The sequence below is a fragment of the Aquarana catesbeiana genome, unplaced genomic scaffold (genome assembly GCF_042186555.1).
Source record: "Aquarana catesbeiana isolate 2022-GZ unplaced genomic scaffold, ASM4218655v1 unanchor211, whole genome shotgun sequence".
Lineage (NCBI taxonomy): Eukaryota > Metazoa > Chordata > Amphibia > Anura > Ranidae > Aquarana > Aquarana catesbeiana.
Window position 1 is genome coordinate 2,246,309 of NW_027362637.1, and position 19,096 is coordinate 2,265,404.

Sequence of the window (19,096 nt, forward strand, 5' to 3'; positions counted from 1 at the left end):
AAGATATAGCAGAGTTAATTGCTGGTATCTTCCACCTTTAATAAGTTTTTTCCTCCATAGGATAAAGTGTGAAAAACTTTTTAGGAGGGAAAAAATGCTTATCTGGGTGATCCCACTAAGAATACATAAACTTTCCCAACAATGAATGGACAGGAAAGGCATGCACAGCTTTGAGAAGGCTTTAGCAAACCCAAAACAAGAAGTGGACACTCAGCAGCAAAAATGGAGCTCTTTAAACACACTCCCGCGCCGGACGTTGGAGGACGCCAACGCTGCGATAAGTCCCGCCCCCTCCATTGCATCGCACCCCCCCTCTCTCTTTCAAAAGAGTTTCCCCGCGCGAGCGTGCGCCTCCGATCCGACGGGATCGGCTTGTGTGTGAAGGATGGATGGTGAGGAGACCTAGACAGGTAGCCGTGCAGGGGCGGTAGACAAATGAAGGGGCATGCCGATTGTTTTTAGCTTTTCCCTTTCCAGACAGAGGGGGGGAGCTTTGTCCAGATAGGGGGTGTCTGGTGGAAGAAACCCCCCCCCCAAACTTACTGGAGGTCTGCCTGCTAGCTGGAGGAAAAAGCCTGCTGCTTCCTGACACAGCGTGATCTCTGAGGAAAGCATGAGAAGGTACGTGCTCTATACAGCCCCCAGTGGTGACTCTTAGGCATGACAACATTTACTTTTTTTTTTTAAAGGAGACATTTCAAAAGAAAAACTCCACTTACCTTTCCCGCCGCAGGGTTTTCTGTGGTAAAACCAACAGACCCAATCTTCACCCTTCACGGTGGGTTCCGTTAACAAACCTTCAGGAACCGGGGATCCTGGGGAACCCACACTCCTGGACCCGTAATAGCACCCCGCCAGTAAAACTTTATGGCTGAAAATACCAAAGCACTGGATCCCGGGGTCCAGCTCTCTAAAAAGAGAAGCGTTACAGGTAAAACCTCATTTCGTCGGACACAAGGCCCGGATACCATTCATTTCGGCCTAAAAGACACTTTGAATGGATCCGGCTGCATAGCTAGCCCCAGCAAGGATTGCCCCAGTGGAGCTCAGCACAGTACATCTTCACTCGTGACCAACACCTTAGACAATGGCAAAAAATCTGGAGGTACTCCCGGTATGGGAGGGGTTATATAGGGAGGCAACTTCCTGTTTAGGGTGTGCAAGTGTCCAGCACCTGAAGGTGGTCTATAACCTACATAGTGATTACTATGGCTCTGTGTCCCGTGATGTATGATTAAAAAAACAGTTTTAGTCAAGAGTGATTTATTTTTTTTCTTGCTGAAGGCCGCTGGGTTGCATTTTTTTACTTACACCTCCCAAACATGAAATTAGTGCCAGCCTTGAATGATATACAACCCAGCCATAAAGTTCAGCTGTCATCCCAACAGCTGAACATGGGCAGAACTAGATCAGGTATTGAGATTTCCCACAAAACAAATTAATGACTTATATTTGAGACCGATATTGCTTTCTTTTGGTTGTATTTAATAACCACTGGGCTTTTTATTTTTTTTTATTATACAAAAGGGTAAAAAAAAAAAAAAAGACCAAAAATGTTGAAAAAAAAAGAAAATGTTTCCCTTACTGTCTAATTGTTTTAAAATACTGCAAATAAAATGCCAGGACGGTACAAACACCCCCCAAATTACCCTTTTTTGTAAAGTAGACACAACAAGGTGATCTAATTTTTTGCCCAAATTTTTTGGAAGTGAAAAAAACATGCTGGTAGTGAGGTGATTAAAGGTTGTAATGGTGCAGCATCATTGGTCATACAGAAAGGAGATGAGATTGTTAATGTACTGGTCGCTTACAGTGGGATGATTTCATATGCCACTTGTATTTGGGGTGGAGCATGTAAAATGCTCTAGCTTCTGCCCCCTCTCCCCCTGAACCCCTTCTCCCTGTGACAGTGGGCAGGGGTTCTTTTCTCCACACCCACTGTCACTTTAAAAAAACAGCTTGGCTGTGCAGGGCTCAGCCCACACAGCCGCATCTTATATTTACAGATTCCTGTGAATAAATAAAATTGCAAGTACCATCTGCCACCGTAGACGATGGGATTATAGTTTTAATGGGCTACGGGGGCGATGGGGAGCGCTCTTGTAGTCCACTGACATGTCCTCATACTCATAGACGTCTCTGCTGCCTTCAACACAGTTGACCACCTGCTCAGTCTCAGCAAAATACACTCCCTTGGCCTCCGTGATTCTGCTTTATCCTGCTTCTCCTCCTACCTATCTCAGCGCATTTTCAGTGTCACTTACAACTCCATCTCCTCTTCCTCTCTCTGTTGGGGTATCCCAAGGCTCTGTCCTTGGGCCCCTCCTATTCTCGCTCTATACCTCTTCCCTGGGCCAATTGATAACCTCCCATGGCTTCCAATACCAGCTCTATGCTGTTGAGACCCAGATCTATCTCTCCACTCCTCAACTCACCCCCCTCAATCTCCACGCGGCTCTCAAACTTACTGAATGACATGTCGGTATGGATGTCACATCACTTTCTCAAACTCAATCTTTCTAAAACTGAGCTTGTAATATTTCCTCCTTCCCGGTCCCCTCACCATGACTTTACCATTAAGATCAACAGCACAACCATTGGTCCCGCCACATGCCAGGGTGCTGGGTGTAATCCTTGACTCTGACCTCTCCTTCAGCCCCCACATCCAATCACTGGCTAAATCCTGCCGCCTTAACCTCCGCAACATCTCCAGAATTCAAACCTTCCTGACTAATGACACCACAAAGCAACTTATTCACTCCTTAATTATTTTCCGCCTTGACTACTGCAACTCTCTCCTTAATGGCCTACCCTTACCTAACCTTACGCAGGCTATCCCCCCTTCAGTCTATTATGAATGCTGCTGCTAGACTAATACACCTCACTAATCGATCCGTGACTGCTGCCCCTCTCTGCCAATCCCTTCACTGGCTTCCCCTACCCCACTGTATAAAATTCAAAATGCTAACCACAACATACAAGGCCATCCACAACATCGCCCCCAGCTACATCACCAACCTCATCTGCAGATATCGCCCAAATCGCCCCCTCTTCTCCTTCCAGGACCTCCTGCTCTCGAGCTCCCTTGTTAACTCCTCTCATGCTCGCCTTCAGGATTTCTCCAGAGCCTCTACCATCCTCTGGAATTCCCTGCCCTGGTATATCCGATCAGCCCCTAACCTGTCCACATTTACCTCACTTATTCAGGGAAAACTCACTTATTCAGGGAAGCCTATCCCACACCCACCTAACAACTGTCCCCGAGCCACCCCCCATCAAATCATTCCCTGCATCGATTACCTTTTGTACCACCACCCCCTCCCTTTAGAATGTAAGCTCTACAAGCAGGGCCCTTCTGTATTGAACTGTACTGTGCTGTCCCCCCTCTACATTGTAAAGCACTGCGTAAACTGTTGGCGCTATATAAATCGTGTATAATAATAATAATAAATAATGTCCTTGGGATTTCAAACAGAAAAAGGTCTTTAAAAGAGCTCCAGGCTCCCAACAAAAAATTTTAAGTCAGCAGCTAAAAATACTGTAGCTGCTAACTTTTAATATAAGGTCACTTACTTGTCCAGGGATCCAGCGATGTCCTCACCTGAGCCGATTCTTTAATCGGCTTTGGGTCCAAGTGCCAGCATCCTAAAGTAAGGGAAACCAGCAGTAAAGCCTTGCGGCTTCGAAGGCCAGTTTCATAATGTGCATGCGCTAGCCGCGCTGTGCTGTGCGAATTGTCCCGCAGTCTTCTAGGACTTGGGATGTGTCCCAGAAGGCATTGGGTGAAGGAGGGGGGGGGGGGTGCAAATTCCCATTCAGATCGCTGCGGCGTATCTAATCAGAAGTGGGAACCTGTCAAAACCAGGTACCTACTCCACCCCAAAAAGTGCCAAATGTGACAGAAGGTGGATGCAAACAAGCACAACTTCCCCTTTTGGGTAAAGTTCTTTTTTAAGTGTAATTAAAAAATGGCACTCCAGAAAAGGACAACCACCTTCCCATAGTTCTTTTGCAATATGGCAGTACTGAGGTGGTTAAAGGGTAATATGCAACTTTGCATTGTACAATACAAAAATGACCTGCAAACTGAATGTCTGATATATTACAAACTTCAGAATATAACCTATGATGGAAAACACAGGTATTCATATATTCAGGACTACTACAAGGCAGAATTCTGCATATGTACTTACTGGAAAGGTCATTTGGAGAAAGGATGTGATAGTTAAAGTTTCTCTTAACAAGGATTCCCGAAATTCTTTGACACTGTTCTGGTTTCTTATCTGCAAGAGAGCCCATCACCTTTTTAAAATTAAAAAAAAAAAAAAAAAAAAAATTGGTAAACAAACAAACAAAAAAAAAAGTACAGTACATCTTTGTAATACATGCACGTGTTCCCATGTTTTATCTTTATAGGCTCTGCAAAAAAAACCAAAAAAAAAAAACCCGTACAAATGACCATTGCCCCCACACGGAAGGGTGAAGCATGTCAAACAAAACCAAAGAAAATTCTCAGCTCAACTTACCAACCAGCCTGCAACCAACCGAATTGTCCTGTCCAACAGTATGATTAAAAAATAGTGGTTTAGTTTGCACACATTTGCAAATACATGCGTAAGCTGCAGAGCCGCATTACAGCACCCCAGTATTTTCTGCAGTCCTAACGCTAGATTTTGAGAGCCTCCACAGTGGAAGCACATTCATTGTAATGGATAGAGGGCAGGTAAGTCTGGAGAGAGCCCATCCCTACTTACAGGCACATTGGCAGAAAAGGTGTCCAGTGCGCCCCCTCACCAGTATTCCACAGCCCCCACTTATAACTGGCCTTTGCAGCAAAGAGTACATGGAAGGGTGACATATGTCAAAATCCAGGGTTCTGCCCACAACATTCTTACGAGGATGAAAACCCCAAGATTTACACTAAGCAAACTTCCAAGTCCTGTGGTAAATTTTCCTTGAAATCGCCTTCCTAGCTCTCAGCAGGGTAGGAATGACTAAAACAGAGACTGTCTCGTCTCTCAGGACCCTGGTTTCAACAGCCATGCCATTAAAGCAGAATGCAAAGAAGGATCGAAAATCAGCCCTTGCAACAGGAAGTTGGGTTAAATCGGAAGGGTCCAAGGGTTGTCCGCTACAAGTTCACAATGTCAGAGTACCATCTTCTCCTGGGCCAGGTGATCAGAAGCAACAGAATTCCTTCCACTTGAATTCAGCAAAGCAGACTAGGTAGATGCTGTAATGATGGGAAGGCATAAATTAGGGAGACCTGGTCCCACAGTGTCAACAGAGCATCCACCCTGAACACGCAAGGATTCCTGGTCCTGGAGACAAACCTATTGAGCTTCTGATTGAACCTAAATGCCAGAATATCCACATCTAGGATTCTCTCCCATTGTCAGAGTTCCTTCAACACCTCTAAGTGAAGAGTCCACACCCTGGAAGGCAGTTGTTGTTGGTTGAGAAAATCCTCCTGCAAATTTTCTACCCCTGAATTGCGGACATGGACAGTGCAGGAGCACAATATTCCACCCAAGGCTGAAGGCGATCCACTTCCTCTTTAGCAGCCAGACTTCTGGTGCTTCCTAACGATTTATGTATGTCACCGCCGTGGGGTTGCCTTACTGAAACTTTTCAGGAAGGCCCTTCAAGCTGCAATGACCAATGCAGCAGAACAAAACGAACCCCCCCCCCCCCCCCCCAAATCCAGAATATTGATGGGCAATGAACTTTCCTGTGGGGACCACTTCCCATGGACCAAGGAAATGGCCATAATTTAATTTCAGCCTGCCAGGCTAGCATTTGTTGTCAGGTCCCTCAAGAACAGAGGTGTTCTGGAGGGACCTCCCTATCTCCAGCTTCTGTGAGGAGATCCACCAGTCCGGAGTCTCATATGCTGAGGTGTAAAGGCATCTGGGAATCCAATGACTGTGTCCACCTGTCCCCATGCCACTAAATTATTCTGTTGGAAGGGCCTGAAATGAAACTGGGCAAGGGCACTGCCTCAAAAGAGGTTACAATGTTTTCCAGAACCCTCATGCAAAAGCGAAATAGAGGGATTTGTCAGAGTCTTGAGCAAGATATTTGCTTGGAGGGGGAATCGTTCTCGCATGGATGGTTTCCAGGGTCAGACCTAAATAGTCCAACCTCTGAGTTGGGACTAGGGCTGACTTCTGCAAGTTCAGGACAGCTTGGTTTCCAAAAGAAAAGCAGATATCTTCCTCGGAAGTAAGTCACCCAGGTACTCTATAACAGGAATACTCAGGGAAAGCAGGAACAGAGCATGGAACTTGGTGAACACACAGTGTACAGAACAGCTGTAAATTAATAGAAACAACGGGTATCTCTTTTGCATGTATCAAATTTTTTTAATGAAATCTGTAGATTTTCCCCATCTAATTTCCCAACATGTGAGAAGACTCAGACTCATGTGAACCTCTTGTTATGGGCAACCCAATTCCTAATAGAACTAATGAGTTGAGGAGAAAACCATCCTAGGAGACATCATGAAACAAATCATGCCAGTTAATTAGCTCTACAGGACACCATTACCATCACTTAAAGTAGTGTGTGGTGCTTTAGCCCACCATGTATCATACCTTACCTTAGCTAGCTTCTCTCCTCTGAAGTTTAGAGACACTGCCTCTGTATTTCTGGGGTTGTGAACCTCAATATCAACTTCCTCATTGTCCTCATATTCCCGGATAATTGCAGCTTTAAGACGGGCCATTTCATTCTGTTCCCCATGTACCAAGATCTGCAAAACAAGGGATTCCATTGGATGCTACATATTATGTGCCACCAATAAAATAACTTTTACTAAGGGGAATCTGTCATTGAAGTAAAGTCCTGTTTGAAAAGTTTTATACTCATTATGGGGTAATGAAAAACCAGTTCAGAGTTACCAGGTCAGATGATTGACCTGGAAATAGTATATAGCTTGCAAGTCACAAAATTGCAGCTTCCAGTAGAAAAGTATTGAAGACTGATTCCCCCTTGTATGGGTTTTCCATTATTTTTTACTTGTCTAAAAAGAAGATTATGCTGCCAAGGCACAGGATGTATACACCAGCATGGGGATTCACTTACCACATGGGGAGGTTTGAGGGCCCTGATGAACTCACTGGTCTGCTGGTAGTCTGTATGTGCTGAGAATGAGATGTAATCTACAGACATCTTTAGAGGCAGTTTCTGTCCAGACATGGTGGTGACTTCCTCAGGTTCAGACATGATATGCTGAGGAAAGATATTACAATAACAATGTTTATTTAATATTTCACACACCTGCTTAAATGCGTAAATACGGATTGAAAGTTTAAAAAGGTAGTATCCACAAATTTGTATGCATAAACGCCTCTAATATATATTGGAATATATTTTTAGTGAAAAATATACATTTTAATAGCTATATATGGTAAAGATGTGGAACACCTCTCTACAGTTCGTGGTATAAGCAAGTAGTGTAGATAAATAAACAAAAAACTATTAAAAGCGAAGCTTTGCTCTTTCAATCAACACTGATTATTTGTAATTCTTATACGGCTAGCATTATGAAATAGATAGGAAAGTATATAATATTTACTTGTTTTAAACTTTTTAACATTTCTTCAGTTACTTCCTGCTTTCTAAGTCAGCACTGGGCTGACTTTTCATTGGGGTGCAACCTATATGCTAAAGACGGTTTGCACTTGAATGGAAGAGGGTCTGCTGTGCTGGGGGAGAGGTTTATGGGAAGGCTGGAGGAGTATTTAAACCAGGATTAAGGGGAGAGGGTGAACTAGAATTACATTGGGAAGACAGGTCAGTTAGGGGTCAGACATTAATGGAGGGTGGAATGGGGATAGATGGGGAGAGGGTTATGGCAGGTGACAAGAAAGTTCCTATGTTGCAAACAGCCATTGGAAACTATAGTGCCATTTGTACTACTAAAAATGATATGAAAAACACCAGAGCAAAATGTAATAGCGCATTAAAGTGTTTGTTCACCAATGCCAGAAGTCTGCCAAGCAAAATAGGTTGGAAGCTCTGGTGCATGAGGAGAGCCATGATGTAAATCGGTATTGCTGAAACTTGGCTTCAATCCTCACATGACTGGGCTATTAATATTCCTGGCTATGCACTCTTTCGGAGAGACAGGGTAAAAAATCCCAAATCCCGCTACAAATCAAAGGGAGAACGAAGATTCACAATCCAAGGACCACGGCTATGGAACGCTCTACCGACTTACATCCGCATGGAAGAAAACCATCAGGCCTTCAGAAAAAACTCAAGACCTACCTCTTCCAAAAAGCTGGACAACACAGGACAGATCTAGCGCCTTGAGGCGATTCAGTTCGCATTTGCTGCGCTATACAAATTATTCATTCATTCAAAAAGGAAACGTGAGAAGTGATCTCAAGGCAAGTGTGAAAGAGGACCTGGTTGATGCAGAGTGTGATGAGTCTGAAGCATTATGGGTGGAACTGCATATAGATGTGCGTAGTTCAAAGTTAATTATTGGAGTTTGTTATAGACCACCCAATGTTAATGAGGAGGAGGAGACTCAGCTCCTTGCACAGATGGAAAGGGCTGCAAGGGCTTGGACTGTGATAATGGGGGATTTTAACTACCCAGAAATTGACTGGAGTAATGGCACTGCTGAGACAGTTAAAGGGCAAAAATGTATAAACCTATTACAGGACAATTTTATGGTCCAGTTTATTGAGGCCCCAACTAGGAACGAAGCTCTGTTGGACCTGGTAATCTCAAACCATGCAGAGCTTATTATTAATGTTCAGATAAAGGAACACCTGGGTAGCAGTGATCATAACATGGATTGCAATTGATGTTAGCTGTAAACAAGAAATACATACGGGAAAGATAAAAAACACTTAACTTCAAGAGAGCAAATTTTTCAAGGATGAGGGCTGCTCTCCAGGATTTAGACTGGGAGGGAATATTGGCATTGATAAACACGGAACAGAAATGGGAATTCTTCAAAAAGACTGTTTGGGACCTCACTGTAAAGTATATTCCCATGGGCAACAAGTTTAACCACTTGCTTACTGGGCACTTAAATCCCCCTCCTGCCCAGACCAATTTTTAGCTTTCAGCGCTGTCACACTTTGAATGACAATTGCGCGGTCATACAACACTGTACCCAAATGAAATTTTTATCATTTTTATTGGTGCCTATATTTAAAAAAGGGATCAAAGTCTTTACCAAGTAACTATAGACCTGTTAGTTTAACTACTATAGTCGGGAAGATACTGGAGCGTTTAATAAAAGACCACATAGACGAGTTCTTGCTGAAAAAAAAAAAAACATTTTAAGCAACAACAAACATGGATTCATTAAAGACAGAAGTTGCCAGACAAACCTGATTTCTTTTTATGAAGAGGTAAGTAAAACCTTGGACAGAGGGGTGGCAGTGGACGTGGTATACTTGGATTTTGCAAAAGCATTCGATACAGTTCCGTACACACGGCTCATGTGTAAGGTAAAGTCTACAGGCTTGGAAATATCAGTTTGTAAATGGATAGAAAACTGGCTAAAAGACAGAATTCAGAGAGTAGTGGTTAATGATTCTAACTCTGAATAGGGTTATCAGTGGTGTACCCCAAGGTTCAGTGCTGGGACCCTTACTTTTTAATACCTTTATAAATGATATTGGGTCTGGGATTAAAAGTACCATTTCTATCTTTGCAGATGACACCAAGCTATGCAGTGGAATAACGTCCTTACAGGATGTCTCCAATTTACAAGCCGACCTCAATGCATTCTCTAATTGGGCGACTATGTGGCAGATGAGGTTTCATGTTGAGAAATGTAAAGTTATGTAATTGGGTGCTAAGAATATACATACATCATACATGCTAGGGGGAGTACAACTGGGGGAATCCGTAGTGGAAAAGGATCTGGGGGTTTTGGTAGATCAAAAGCTCAATAATAGCATGCAATGCCAAGCTGCGGTTTCCAAAGCGAACAAAGTCCTTTCTTATATTAAGAGAGGTATGGACTCCAGAGAGATATCATTTTGCCCCTGTACAAATCATTAGTAAGACCACATCTGGAATATGCAGTTCAGTTTTGGGCACCAGTTCTCAAAAAGGATATCGGGGAACTGGAGAAAGTGCAGAGAAGGGCAACCAAACTGATAAGAGGCATGGAGGAGCTCAGCTATGAGGAAAGATTAGAGGAACTGAATTTATTCACTCTTGAGAAGAGGAGAATAAGGGGGGATATGATCAACATGTTCAAATATATACTGGGTCCATATAGTGAACTTGGTGTTGAGTTATTCTCTTTACGGTCAACACAGAGGACACGGAGGCACTCTTTACGTCTAGAGGAAAAGAGATTTCATCTCCAAATACAGAAAGGTTTCTTCACAATAAGAGCTGTGAAAATGTGGAATAGACTCCCGCCAGAGGTGGTTCTGGCCAGCTCAGTAGATTGCTTTAAGAAAGGCCTGGATACTTTCCTAAATGTACATAATATAACTGGGTACTAACATTTATAGGTAAAGTTGATCCAGTGAAGATCCAGTGAAAATCCGATTGCCTCTTGGGGGATCAGGAAGGAATTTTTTTCCCCTGCTGTAGCAAATTGGTGCATGCTCTGCTGGGGTTTTTTGCCTTCCTCTGGATAAACTGTGGGTATAGAATTGGGTATATTGGATTGTACGATATTTTTAATTTAATTAATTTTTTTTTTTATGGTTGAACTGGATGGATTTGTGTCCTTTTTTAACCTAACTATGTAACTATGCCCAGGCAAATAATGTCATGCATCCCAGGAGTCTTCAGGAGAGTAGGAGGGTTTTTCCCAGCTGAGCACACCATCCTATCTGCATGCTTTAGCTAAGGGCAGATGGATTCCAGGAAGTAAATGCAACATGAATCATCTGTCCTTAAGATGGTCACAGACAGAAATGGTAGGGGGGGGGGGGGGGGGGGGGTTCAAAGTGATTTCTCAGCAAAATAAAGCATGGAGACATTAATGGATGGGGGAGTTTGCTTTGAATGTTAAAAATGAATTAAGTAGCGCTATTGGTTTGTAGTGCCATTTTAAGTGTTTATGGATATGGAAATTGGTAGCGACAAACGCATAAACACTGGATGGACCCGTGTTTTTATTCAACCTTACCAACTATGAAGATATACTTTAAAGTCACACAAGCCTTGGCAGCAGCATACAATGGATACAGTACATACCCAGTACAGTATATGCACAAAATTAGAATTAGGTAATACATTAAAAATCTTTACAGCTCTTCAGTGTATGTTATATGGCCCGCTCTTAGCAGTCAAAAGATTATTAAAAATATCCACCTCAGGCAACGGGGCTAATTTACTAAAGAGAGGTGTACCTGTGATCTATGTATTCTTATTTACTAATATTATATATAAATAGTAAATGTACATCAGTGTCTCTTTATAAAGTCAGGCAATGCTCTCAAAATGACAGAAAGGGGTTACTTAGGCAATATGTTCTTAAAAGGGGATCTATTCCAAACTTCAAATTAGGAAATAGGAAGTTCCAGCACAATTCTGATATCATCATCCTCTAGCTGGATTAATAAATGCTAAACATAATGGCAGGCATGCCGAGTGCATGGTTCATTTACTCACTTTTGCCAGGGTGCCTTCTACACAGTATCCGGCGATAATGACTCCATTTCTCTTGTCTGTACACCAACTCTCAAACAGCTCGCGGGACAAACCACTCTGCATCATACCAGGGGAGGCCATGACCACACTAGGCCCGATGTCATCAAAATGATCCATGCTCTAAAAATAGAAATGCAACATACACATTAATAGACGGAAATACAAACGATGATTTCTAACAAACTTCAAATAAAATTCTGAACGTAATTTTCAAAGGATCTCATGTAGCAATAAATTTTGTATTTTACAGTTTCTCTCAGATTACAAATATTTCTCAGCACAAATTAGTGGCTGCCCCAAAGGCCAAAACCCACCATTTTCCATACTGCCATAAATTGTTTCAATTGAGCAGATTTAATGGAATCTGATTGGCTGCTTTGTGTAACACTTCTAGTCTTCTTTTTCAAGCATTCATATGTAGGCCAAATTAGGTCTGACTATATGCTGACAGCATAAACCCTAGGTAGTGTGATGCATTGGGCAATGTTCTGCTGGGAAACCTTGGATCCTACCATGTATGTGGATGCTACTTTGACTCATATCACCTACCTAAACATTGTTGTTGACCAAGTATAAACTTTAATGGAAACAGTATTCCCCAGCAAGTGCCACCTTGAAACTTACAAAACTTAAAAGGATCTGCTACTTATGGCTTGGCACCAGATATCACAGAATACCTTCAGAGGTCTAGGGCGTCCATGCCTCAATGGGTTAGGGCCATTTGGGTGGCATACAGGGAGACCTACTCAATATTAGGTGGGTGGTCATAAAGTTATGGCCGATTGGGATAATACATATTTGTTTTTGGGTTTAATTACACTACAAATAGTATATTTCTGTACTTGCATTTTTAAAGAGACAAATAAAAGGGAATGTGCATTACTTAGGAGATCTTTTGAATGTTTTTTCCTCGGACACCAAGATATACACTTTAAGCCACTTGAAGAAAAACTAAAAACAAAAATATGCATGGCTCTAAATATCAAACCTTGAGATTGCTGATGTGTTTAAAGACGAAGGGGTTGTTGATGTTGATCTGTTTGCGGATTTTGTCATTCATGGCATTGACATAGGTCTGGTAGACAGCCATACATTTCTTTGCCAGAGAGGAGGCGTAGTAGATAGGGATGTCGTGGAGCTCGGGATGGTTCTGCCAGTATTCATCTAAAGGAAAAACATACAAAAACATAAAACCGTGATTATTATAGAAATACAGTACAGATCATATATAGTACTAACACTTTAAAGTAGTTGTAAACGTTTGATTTATTTATTTTTTTAAATAACAAACATGCCTATTCTTACCTGCTCTGTGCAACCATTTTGCACAGAGCAGCCCCGATCTTCTTCTTCTGGGGTCCCCTGCCGGCACTCCATGCCCTTCCTCTTCATGAGGTGCCCCCACCGAAAGCCACTTTCCATGGGGGCACCTGTACGGGTTCGCTCAAGTACTGCTGCTGCATTCATTGACACAGACTACAGGACTCGGCCCTGGCATCACAGCTTTTGATTGATAGCAGCGGGAGCAAATGGCTCCTGCTGTTATCAATCTGTTCAATGAGGAGAAATGAGGAGAGCGGCAACGGCTGGAGCCGCTGCGCTCATGCACATCGCTGGATCAGATCAGGCTCAGGTAAAAAAAAGGGGGGGGGGTCTTGAGGGGAGCTGCAATAGAGAAGGTTTTCATAATGTATTAAGGTGAAAAACCTTAAGGCTTTTCAACCACTTTAAGAACATTTTAGTGACGTGAAATGAACATTTATAATAGTATAGTATAAAGGAGTACCTATCATGAAAAATGATTTGCATATCCCATTCAAGTTTGATGCTGATAGCATATGAGAGACTAATGACAATAAAATAATACTTAACAATGTTACAGAAGTGTCAATACAAATGCTCCAATGCAGGATTTCTATCACTTGACACTCTAAGGCAGGGGTCTCCAAACTTTCTAAACAAAGGGCCAGTTTACGATCCTTCAGATTTTAGGGGGGTCAGACTGTGGCTACTGGGAGTAGAAATGGTCCCAAAGTCAGTGGGAAAAATAACGCACCATTGTTTGTTTCATTGGGAATTGTACCCCATCATTGGTGTCAGTGGGAGGAATTGAGCCCCATCACTGGTGTCATTGTGCCCCATTGTTTGTGTTATTGTGAGGAATTGTGCCCTATCGTTTGTGCCATTGGGTCCCATTGTTGGTGTCATTGGGAGAAATTGCTCCCCAACGTTGGTGTCATTTGGAGGCAATGTGCCCCTTCATTGGTGTCAGTAGGGGGGTGAGGCCCCATTGTTGGGTTCAATGGATAAAATAGTGTCCCAAGGGCAAGCAGCAGGCCACATCTGGCCCCCCAAGCTGATTACCCTTTTCTTTTTTGTTGGAGAACACAGAAAATAACATATACACAATTGTTCTTGGTCAGTGAGAAATAATGAATCGAACCTAGAGTGTCAGTATAACAGTCAAGCAACTGACATTTTCAGAAGGCCAACAAAGGTAGCCCCCCGTAACTTTCCTCAGGCAGAGTTTTAGGACCATTTTTGTTATTTGATTTTGCCTCTTTTATATAAACATTATATCGAATATCTGCCATACCCAATATCAACAGAAGTTCCTGTGCTCTCCCCAGAGCAAACACAGGGATGAGGGCTCTTCCTCCTCGGTTTACAATATCATGCACAGTGTTACAGAAACGTGCTTCCCTCTCCTCGCGCTTTTCATGTATGTGTGTGCCATATGTGGACTCCTGCAAACAGACACAAAAGGGTCTTAGCATTCTTGTAAAGTAATGAAAAAGTTACAAATTGTAAACCCACCTATCAAACGTACAAGGCCCATAAAGTAATGAAAGATGCACAGTAATTATGCTATTAGTAACTAATGTCACTGTGACACTCAAATCTGGCTGACCACTTTGTTTTGAAAAATAATAATTATCTAGGACTAGGTCCCTGCTACGACAGCAGATATTCTCCTAATCATATTTCCAATAACCATGGTCTAGCACACTTATTTGTTTACACATAAACACGTCAGACATGTTATGATTACCCCACAAATAATTAAAATAAAGCAATACATACAATAATGAGAATATCTGGCTTGATATTTGGGATTTCAGCTGCCATTAGATGTCTGTCCTCTTGTCTGGAGAAATCACCAGTGTATAGCAACTAGAAAATCAGAGGAATTAAAACTTCAAAAACAATTTAATTTTACTAGAACATAGAAGACACTATTGTGATTATGTTCCTTTACATCTGAATGAGAGATTGAAGGATGAGTAAAAACATGCACAAGAATATAGTTTACCTTTGGAGACAAGATAGCGAATAGCTGGGCACATTATAAACATAAGACTGTCGGCTGTACAATTTGAAAGTTTAAAATAAAATGGAAAATCAGGACCTGATACATTCCTACCAGCTAACTGAATTAAGAACGCACTTTGGTATCTACAAATGCTAGCTGCAAAAGCATATTTTTTAACCAGTAAGGAAAACCATAGCTATATAGTCAAGTCTTAAAAGTAACTATTTTCAGAGACATGATTTTGTTATCCACTACCTTTGCAGGTGCAGACTAATACCCAAAACTGTGGATTAAATCCCTCATTGAAACAGCATGAATATGCAAGTTTTAGCAGGGATGCAAGAGGATGAGAAATACCAAAACCCTGTATAGTACTATTACTCCAAAGAATATTTGAAGGAAAAACTTCCACTAGTACTCCAATAGGTAAATAGCGGTTACAGCTGCAAGATGGCCTAGGGTTCCAAAATATTCACTAACAAAAAAATTAATAAAAAGTCTTCCAAACACATAGCTTTCCTGCAATAAATTACTCACTTTGACACCTGCAATTTCTATCATAAACATGGCAGCTCCCAAAACATGGCCAGCATGGTAACACCAGAATTTGATTCCAGCTACTTCTTTCACTTCATGGAAATTAATGGTCTCAATTTTATCCATGCTTTCCTCCAAGTCGGTCTCTGTATATAGCATGTCATCTGCAGAAATATTACTGAAAAACAAAAAAATGCAAATTGTGCAAATGGACCTTTCCATTAATAAATGATGACATCACATTATAAATCAGCAGTATAATTTTTCATAAAAAATCATCATTGTTATCACTAACAATCATTCCAGTTACATTTCCCTTCTGGGTTGAGATGTCATCAGCCTGCCACAGGAAGGAGAGTCTCCTCTCCTCTAATAATCAACTGCAACAATGTTACTTTATAGTAGGTCACAAGTGAGAGGCTACATTTGTATGTGTAGAATACACAAGAACCAATTTACCGTGTGTGTGTGTGTGTGTGTGTGTGTGTAAATTAAAAAAAATATATATATTACATATATGTATACATACACACACACACACACACACACACACACACAATAAGAAGGTGACATGAGCTCACACAAGCAGTATGCATAAACACACTGCCTGTGTGAGCTCATGTCACCTTCTTATCTTTAAAGGGTTAGTTTACCTTTTTAGAAAAAAAAATGATGACACTATAACACTATACACCATCCTACTTCCCCCCTGGTCCCTGCTATACTTTTCCCCACTCTTCTCCACTTCTCTCCGCAGCGCTTCTGGGACAAATCAGAGCAATGCTCTGTGCCAGTGCTGATCAATAAAAATTGTTCTGATTGTTTCTGTAAACGCTGCAGAGAGAAGATGCAGACGAGTTGGAATTTCAAATCCCAAGACTGCTGCAGCGGTTGTGTGGGCACTGACAGTTCATTAACCACAGAGGTAAGTACAGGGAGTGGTGGGGAGGGTGTATGGCGTTAATTCAACTTTTCATGTATTTTTTGTTAGGTCAAAATAGTAAGCAAATTTAAATCTTAAAAAGTCAGTGCTACCCAATCAGGATATTTCAGTTGTCGATAATTCTGTTTTAGCTGGCATCTACAGACATAAAGCTGTAACCTACCTTGTATTGCTACAAAAACTCTTGACTAAAGATAAACAAAAAAAACATATAGTATTGGCGTAAATTACCTGACTTTTACGTAATCAGAAAGAAGCCATCGGTATATCGCTTTAGTGGCATGCGTCATAAAAGTTCTGCCTTTAAAGCTGGTCTTCTGGAGGAACCAAGGTAGAGCGCCACAGTGATCCAAATGGAAACTAGCAAGGGACAGAAATAAACATTACCATTATTTGAACAATGTTTTTCTTGACCTAACGAAACACTAACATCATGTATACAAACAAATTAAATATTAAAAAGGATAACTGTACTTTTAGTTTACCTGTTTTAATCAAGACCCAAAACCCTCTCCAAGCACCACTTCCAAATCTCAAACTTAACTGTCCGTATTGCACTGATATTTGCTGTATTGCACACTTGGTGCTGCACAGCATCATTTTTGACACGAAGCACAATAGAAATTTCTTTAGAGGGAGACATAAACCAGTGCCAAGAGTAGTTGCTCCAGGAAATCCTACTGTGTTGTCACTCTGCAGAATGCAGCATAGGTTTTGCTGCTCATTTGTTCCAATTCTTATATTTAATATATGCCAAAAGAAGATACTTCCAGCGTACTCACAGCATACAACTCTATTTTATTTTAAAAGTGACAAAATGGGAAACTCATTTAAAAAGCTGTCAAATCTTAAGACCATTCCATGTGTAATAAAAGTAAATGCCTTTCAGAAAGGCTGTATGTTACATGTGAAACAGAAAAATAGACAGCATTTAAAGTGATTGTAAAGGCATAAGGTTTTCTATCTTAATGCATTCTACGCATTAAGATAAAAAAATCTTCTGTGTGCAGCAGCCTTCCTAATACTTCCCTGAGCCCATCTCGATGCAGCTTTGTTGTACGAGAGACTCGGCTGTTCGGAACCCTCCCTTGTCATTGGCTGAGACAGCAGCAAAGCGCCATTGGCTCACACTGAGTGTCAGTCAAAATCAGTGAGCCAATGAGAAGAGAGAGGGTGCAGGGTCAGGCCACGGCTCTGGGTCCGAATAGACATGGGGAGCTACAGCTCGGCTTGGGTGCCCCCATAGCAAGCTGCTTGCTGTGGGAGCACTCAAAAGGGAGGGTGGAGGGAGGAAAGAGGAGGATCTGGGCTGCTCTGTGGAAAGCGAGTGCACAGAGCAGGTAAGTTTGACTATATACTGATAAATTATATAATAAATTAGAATTGTTTGCTGTACGTACACTGGAAGTATCTTCTTATGGGAGTACTCTTCTTTATTATTCTCCCAGCTGGGCTCTGCTCCTGCCACACATGCATGCCATGATATCCATTCATGCCACTTGAAAGCCCGTACATACCTACTTCTGGCTTGGAAATTCCATAAGAATGAGCAATGTAGTGTAAAAACACTGACTTATGACAACATACTTGTATATTGATAGCTAGGTGCACAGAACTTCAACTTTATAATTCTTTAGTGCTCGTGCATTAGGCCTTCAATGTCTACTCATCTATGAATCTCCTAACTTAGAAATATGGTTGTTGACCCTTTTTTTTTGGTTCCTGAGGAGAAAAATGTTCATGAGAACAAAAAAAAAACAAAAAACACAACACCAAACTTAAAATGTATGTTTTATTTATATCCCAACCTGGTGGGCTCACCAGTAATATTTTACTTACTGACTAATTAGAAGTAAATCAATCTCTGCAGGATCAATCAAATCAATATATGGGAGGGCATCCATTCCTTCTAAGCCAGGGTGAATCCCACAATCCAGCTAAAGGAAACAAAATAATAAATTAGCAGCTTAAAATGAAGAGCACTATATAGTTGAAGATATGGCTTATTTTCTCAGGAATCTTTTTGCAACATGGCATTGTTATAACTAAATTATTATTAAAGAGTAACTCCACTTTTGTTGAGAAAAAAACATGCCCCTTTGGATGATCTATGTACATTGCAGGGATTTTAACAAACGTTGCTGCAGATTCCTACCTTTTGTTATTCTGAAGCAAAGCTGAGTTAGACTTACCGGTAACTCCTTTTCTGAGAGTCTTCCAGGACAGCCCATAAGACCTTGGGCTCCTCCTACCAGGACAGGAAACACGTTAACCCCCACCAGATAACAGGGCGGTCCTCCAGGCCCCATGTCAGTATTCTCGAGAACCGTTGGACATCCCTGTAAAACATATGCATAATACACATAACTTCAAGACAAAACCGGGTGGGAATCCGGCTGTCCTGGAAGACTCTCAGAAAAGGAGTTACCGGTAAGTCTAACTCAGCTTTTCTCTGAGCATCTTCTAGGACAGCCCATGAGACGATGAGCCAGAACTTACCAGTTTAGAGAGGGACAACTGCCTGAAGGACCTTACGACCAAATGCCTGCTTCTCAGCAGATAAGAGATCCAGGCGATAATGTTTAAAGAAGGTCAAAAAACTGGACCATGTAGCAGCTCTGCAAATCTTTTCCGGTGAGGCTCCAGCTCTCTCA

The 19,096-nt window shown here is 41.7% G+C and overlaps 1 protein-coding gene across 1 annotated transcript in view; it reads right to left on the bottom strand.

Moving 5' to 3' along the window:
• Positions 1–19,096, bottom strand: part of CPSF3 (cleavage and polyadenylation specific factor 3) — a 50,692-nt gene that overhangs the window by 11,664 nt on the left and 19,932 nt on the right. The window contains exons 3-12 of the mRNA XM_073611140.1: positions 18,282–18,379; positions 16,674–16,802; positions 15,500–15,677; positions 14,734–14,823; positions 14,246–14,396; positions 12,638–12,813; positions 11,611–11,769; positions 7,087–7,233; positions 6,602–6,754; positions 4,194–4,302 (exon numbers count right to left, since the gene is read on the bottom strand). Coding sequence (XP_073467241.1) covers positions 4,194–4,302; positions 6,602–6,754; positions 7,087–7,233; positions 11,611–11,769; positions 12,638–12,813; positions 14,246–14,396; positions 14,734–14,823; positions 15,500–15,677; positions 16,674–16,802; positions 18,282–18,379 — 1,390 coding nt within the window. The remainder of the gene's footprint in view (positions 1–4,193; positions 4,303–6,601; positions 6,755–7,086; positions 7,234–11,610; positions 11,770–12,637; positions 12,814–14,245; positions 14,397–14,733; positions 14,824–15,499; positions 15,678–16,673; positions 16,803–18,281; positions 18,380–19,096) is intronic.